The following is a 6,000-nucleotide window of genomic DNA, read 5'->3' as shown; positions in this document are numbered from 1 at the left end:
GTGCCTCATCCCGCCCCCGGGGGCGTCCGACTTCTCTGCGGGGCTAACCACCGGGCTCCCCGTCCCCACGTCCCACAGCCCTCCCCCGCTGGTCCCCATCCTCAAGACTTCGGGCCGACACTTTTCCTGGGCCTCTCCCCTTCCCCGCCCCCCAAGTGGGCTTTCCTTCCGCCTTGCCCGGCTCAGATTCCGGACTCGGTTGCCACCCCCTTCCCCTCCTCTCCCGGTCCGCATTGTCCTTCGGAACCCGCCCCCTCCAGGAGCGAGGCCCGCACCGTCCGGGCGCCCGGCTCGCACCCCGCACCCCGCGCGCCTCCCGCGGCCCCGGCCCGCCCCGCTGCCTCTCCCGGCGCCTAAAGGATCATTGTTGGCCGCCCCCGCCCCGCCCACCCCGGCTGTTTATTTATGCAAACGTCACCGGGCTCGCCCCGCCCCCTGGCATCTCATTAAGGCGAGTGTGTTCCTCTCGCCCTGTCAATAATCTCCGCTCCCAGACTACTCCGTTCCTCCGGATTTCGATCCCCCTTTTTCTATCTGTCAATCAGCGCCGCCTTTGAACTGAAAAGCTCAGTCTAACTTCAACTCACTCAAATCCGAGCGGCACGAGCTCCTTCGGTGTCTTCGGCTTCCCCCCCCTCTGCTCTTATATCTGACTTGTTGTTGTTGTTTTTTTTTTAACCCCCCTTTTTTATTTATTATTTTTTTGCAACATTGATCGGATCCTTGGGAACGAGAGAAAAAAGAAACCCAAACTCACGCGTGCAGAAGATCTCCCCCTTCCTCTCCCCTCCTCCCTCTTTTCCCCTCCCCAGGAGAGAAAGACCCCAAAGCAGGAAAAAAAAGTTAACCTTGGACTGGTGTTTTTCTTGCAATATTTTTTTTGGGGGGGCTCGCAAACTTTTTTTTTTTTTTTTTTGCTTTTCTTCCTCCTTCATTTTTCTTCCAAAATTGCTGCTGGTGGGTGAAAAAAAATGCCGCAGCTGAACGGCGGTGGAGGAGATGACCTAGGCGCTAACGACGAGCTGATCTCCTTCAAAGACGAGGGCGAGCAGGAGGAGAAGAACTCGGAAAACTCCTCGGCGGAGAGGGATTTAGCCGATGTCAAGTCGTCTCTGGTCAATGAATCAGAGACGAATCAAAACAGCTCCTCCGATTCCGAGGTAGGAAGAGCCCCTCGGGCTGGCGGGGCTGCTCCTGCGGGCTCCCGGGCTCGGAGCCTGGGGCTGGAAGGCGAGGCGGGCCGGGGCTGCGGGGCGGCGGGCGGCACGGACGGGGGCCCGGGCTGCCGACTGCAAAAACTTGTAACCGTGTTTTTCTGCACCCCTTTCCCCGCCGACCCTCCCTCCCCCGCACCCCCTCGGCGCGGCCATCGCCCCTCGCCCTCCCCACTTCGCCCCTCCGGGAAGGCGGAAAGACGGCCTCCGCCTCGCTCCGAAAGTTTCCGAGACAAATCCCGGGAAAGTTTGGAAGAAGGTGAGTGCGCCCCGCGCGCCCCCAAAGCCGCGCGACCGCGTTGCCCCCTCCCCGGGGTCGGCCTGGCGGGTGCCCTCGCCCCACTCCCTGCCCACCCTCCCCGAGTTCCCGCGCCGGCCGGGCCCCGGGGACGCGCGCGGCCCTCGGGGGGACACTTGCTAAAAAGTTTCTCCCGCTCTCTCCCGCGCCGCGCGGCCGCCGCCGTCCCCTCCGCCGCCCCGCCATGTTAGCGGCCAAGAGGCAAGATGGAGGGCTCTTTAAGGGGCCACCGTATCCCGGCTACCCCTTCATCATGATCCCCGACCTGACGAGCCCCTACCTCCCCAACGGATCGCTCTCGCCCACCGCCCGAACCGTAAGTGCCACCGCGCTCCCCGCCCTGCCCGCCCGCCGGCCCCGCATGCCCTGCCCCTCCCCCGCCCCGCCCCTCCCCCCTCCCCTCCCCCCTCGCGGCCCGAACTCTCCAAACTTTTTCTCTGCCTTTTGTGGACTGCGTTTGTCCGCGCTTCGCCATGTTCTGGCTTTCCTTGTGCTCGCCTCGCGGTCCGGGGAGCCTCCTCTTCCCCAGGCAGGGCTCTGCCGGGGCGGTGGGATGCCAATCAGAACTTTTAATTTTTCCTTCTCCCCCTTTCTCCCTTTCCCTTCCCTTCCTTTTTTCTTTTGAGCCCCGATTTCCCCCTCCCTCCCCCCACCCCACCCCCTTGCTAGCGGTGTTCGTTTCTCGTCCCTGGGAAGAGGACTCTGGTTCTTTCTTCTCCCTCTCTCGCTTCCCTCTTCTGTGCGTCTTGGGCTTCCCCCAGGTTAACCCTTAGGCTGCTGGCTGCGAGGCCGGGCCGGCCAGGGCCCGGGCCCCGGCGTGCAGCGCCGATTCCCGGTGCCTTTGGCTTCGGTGCTGAGCGCGCAGCCTCGGCCCCGCGGAAGCGTCCGGAGCTTTTCCCTAGCCGGTCGTTTCTGTAGCTTTCTAGTGTCGATCGCAAGCTCGCGGGCCTCCTGGCCCCTTCTTCCACGGGAAGGTCACGTTTGCCAGGCTTGGTCCCCTCGCAGGCCCGGGGGCCCTGTGCATGTTTTTCTCTGCAGACCCGCCAGGGCTTGGCTGCCCCACGCTACTCGCTGCGAGCTGTGCGTGTTGGGAAGGCCCGTTTGGAGGGCTCCTGGGTTTGTGTGTAGTCAGGATGGCCTGTTTTGAGTGGACTTTTGTGTCGAGGGAAATTCGGTGCCTTCGGATGGCATGTGGAGGAGGCCTTCCTTTCCTTGACCACCTCGCTGAGGGCCCCTGGGGAGGTGGCAGAGGCCGCGGCGAGCGCTTTCAAGGAGGTGCAGGAGGCTTGGGGATGCCTCCCTTCCTGGGGAACGGCTACCCAACTTTGAGAGGCCCAGGGCGGCGCGGGGTGCCACGCTCCCCGGGAGCTTCCTGCGGCGCACCTCCAGAGCCCTCCGCAGACATTTGTTCCTGCTCACCCCCCTCAGCCGGGGCCTCTGCCCCCTGCCCTCACACTGTCCCCTGCCTCCCCCTCCCCCCTAAAAAGCCGGGATTGCGGAGCTCTAGACTCTCCAGCCACGTTTGTGCCGGGATTCCCGGGGTTGTCACTTTGCACCTCTGGCCGTAGTCGCTACCTCGTGTTTACACACATTAGTTTTGTTTTTCCTTCTTCGCTCATTTAAGGTGGCAGTCTGAAATAATGTTCCCACTATTGAGCAGTGCTGGCATTGCAGTCAGCCAAATCTACAAGTGCTTTTAAGCATTAAAATATTAACTATCAGGTTTGACTTGTTTTTTTTTTTTTTTTCCCCTTTCCTCCTGGCTCTGGCGGAATGGCGAGAGCACGCTAGACCGGTAATTTTTTTTTTTTTTTTTTAATGCCTAAGAAAGAGAAACAATCACCACCACCCCCAGCCCCCTAGGGCCCTGGCTTCCTTGGAAGCCGGGACTGAGGTACAGCCTGACCTCGCCCAGCAGGGCCCGCGCTTTCCGGAGGCTGCTCGGCGGCCTCGGAAGCGGCGCCTGGTATTTTTCTTGGTAGCTGACGGGATCTTAAAGAATCGGTGTGTTAGCAAACTAGACGCAGCAACATTCCAAAGTTATCCTGGGAATTTCCTCCCCTCCTCCCCTTCTCCTTAGGACGCAGACCTCTTTCCTTTTATTTAAAAATCCACTTAGCCACCAGAAAGGCCATCTGAATATCGGGCTTGGATGGCAGGCTTGTTGGCTTTCTTGACCCTTTTCAAACTGCACGTCCGTGACCGCTGGCGATCTTGCCACACCATTGCTTCAAACCCACACAGTTGTGTTGTGCTGTAATTAGGAAACAGGGAAATTGTTAAAGGCAAATAAATGATTTCCCGGTGAGACAAGGAAGGCTCCCAACCCACGGCCCCCTTTGTGGGCTTTGTAGGAATAGACAGCGTCTAGTTATTTTAATTGTGGACATAGCGGGTGGCCCTGTGCTGTGACATCAGATTGACTCTGAGAAGGCATTTCTGAACCCAGTAGGCTGTTAGTATTTGCGTGCCAGAAATCAGACATCTTTGTGCACGCCGCCTTTGCTTCTTTCCTTTCCCTTACCTGGGTAAGCTTGAGTGTTCCAAAATTGAAGTTATTTATTTAGGCTGCTGAGCGGAGCTTTGAGCTGAGAGGCGGTTGTATGGCCCTCTAGAGTCTTTGGACGCTAGGGCCAGCTTGTCAATTCCAGATTCGATACAGCCCCGGGTGGAACCCACAGGCAAGCCAGCGGTAGCGGTCTGGGGTCTGAAATTCTCAGGGTTTCATAGGGTCTGGTTTTGACTTCTGAGTTGTAAACACAAATTAGGGATAAGCTTATTCATTCTCTTCCTCTTGGCCGGGGAGCTTTTTGGTGCATTTTCTGTTACTTGTGAACAGTACCGGCTAAAGGGCAGAATCCTTTGAAAAATAGACTCGCTGGGACCCTGATTTCTGCTTAAGAATGTAAAGAATTAAGGAGTATCATTAAATCGGCTTTTGATGAATAATAAATCATCTCTAGAACAATCTTTTAATTGCCAAAGAAGCTGCAGAGCTTGATAGTAATGATTTTACTTTAAAACAACAAAGATTTCCTCAGAACATTAATTTAATCTTTGATACAGCAATAGAAATGGCTTATGAAGAGGGTACGTTCAGATAGAAAAACACAGTAAGGAGAAGTCTAGTTAAGTAGGTGGGAAGGGCTGAAGTACCAATATTAAGATTCAGGTAACAGCGTTCAGAGAGTACTGTTACAGGATTAAAGTCCATCAGGAGGGGAAGTTTTACTTTTCTGTTTTTCCTTCTGGCTTGCAAGAGGTAGGTCTGCGGTGGTAGACCTGTGAGAGGCGAGAGATTTCATTTGAAGGGCACACGGCCTCATCTACCCAAAGCATTTGCTTGTCAGTGGAGCTGTTAGCTACTAGTTGAGCAGATAAGTAACAGCATCTTGAATTCATTTTTGAACTTGGAATGGAGCATTTTAAGGAAATAGAGAGTCAGCCTATTCATTGAGGAGGTTTTATTTAGCCCGGCAACTCCTTTTTTTTTTTTTTTTTTCTGGCTTGCCGAAAAATGGATGTTTTTGACTTTCTCAAACAACATAATTCTTCCTGACAGAAAAGATTGAGGCCCTGGAGTGTGAAGGGTTAACGCAGGACCTTCCCTGTTGTGTTCCCACCCCCCACCTTCACCCCTGATTGTTTTGACAACACTTTTCAAAGTGTGACATTCCAAGCCCCTCCATAACAATGTAATATTACTGTAATTACACAGGTCATTACATTTTAAATAGAGAACAATAAAATGCTTATCGCCTTGAAGAAGAACAGGTGCTCTCAGCCTCCTTTCGTATTTATGCTAATTGTTTTCATCTCCTTCAGAAATATTTATGGCAGACATGTTTAGATTTTAATCTCAGGGCATGGAGTCTTCTATGCTAATTTTGTAAGTTAGGGTTTAATGTCTGGGCTCAGCATTCACCCAGTAAGGCATATTTTAATGATTGTAAATCTAATATGCCAATGCATATTTGGCTTCCTGAAGCCCCAGAAACAAACGTGGGGCTTGGGAGTCTAAAAGGCTCATCTAGGAGAGGCATTCTGGGGAGCTTGGCTACCGTGTAGGGGACTCCAGGTTTGATTGCTTTTCTCACCCGAGATGTCGAAAATATCTTCAGAACAACCATGCTGGTTCTTGCTTGGAGTTCTCCACTCCGATTTTCTTTTTTCTGAGAGGGCTGCCTTTGGAGTTGCTACTGGCTGTTGGCTAGCTTTCTGTTCTTAGCAAGCTGTGAAAAAGTTACAGGAAGGTTTCCCGGAGTGGCTTGTAGAATGCTTGCTGCTTTCTCTGTTAGTGGCACAGGATGGATGCAACTCTGCACGCCATTTAAGAAAGGGAGAGGGCATTTGATGGTTATACCAGAGGCTGTACTTTTCCAGATTAGGGTCTAAGTCTTTCCAAGATCTGAGCACCTTCTCATGCCCCAGGAGGTGCACAGGTGCACACAAAAAGTCTCTGCAGAGCCCCTCTGAGAAGTGCTGGCC

General features: G+C 54.4%; 1 protein-coding gene across 29 annotated transcripts in view; it reads left to right on the top strand.

The window, feature by feature from the left end:
• The first annotated feature begins 437 nt into the window (after positions 1-437).
• The window catches only part of Tcf7l2 (transcription factor 7 like 2), a 181,634-nt gene continuing 176,071 nt past the window's right edge, over positions 438-6,000 (top strand). For 7 of the 29 annotated variants that reach the window (XM_051200056.1, XM_051200053.1, XM_051200045.1 and 4 more), the window contains exons 1-3: positions 439-1,160; positions 1,407-1,473; positions 1,704-1,828. In XM_051200056.1, the coding sequence (XP_051056013.1) occupies positions 972-1,160; positions 1,407-1,473; positions 1,704-1,828 (381 nt within the window). In that variant the 5' untranslated portion in view covers positions 439-971. Of the gene's footprint in view, positions 1,161-1,406; positions 1,474-1,703; positions 1,829-6,000 lie in introns of all 29 variants that reach the window. The other 22 variants (XM_051200052.1, XM_051200055.1, XM_051200054.1 and 19 more) reach the window with 5 other exon arrangements.

This window comes from Phodopus roborovskii, unplaced genomic scaffold, assembly GCF_943737965.1.
Source record: "Phodopus roborovskii unplaced genomic scaffold, PHOROB, whole genome shotgun sequence".
NCBI lineage: Eukaryota > Metazoa > Chordata > Mammalia > Rodentia > Cricetidae > Phodopus > Phodopus roborovskii.
Note: the sequence above shows the minus strand (reverse complement) of the source record. Positions and strands in the feature narration are given on the sequence as shown.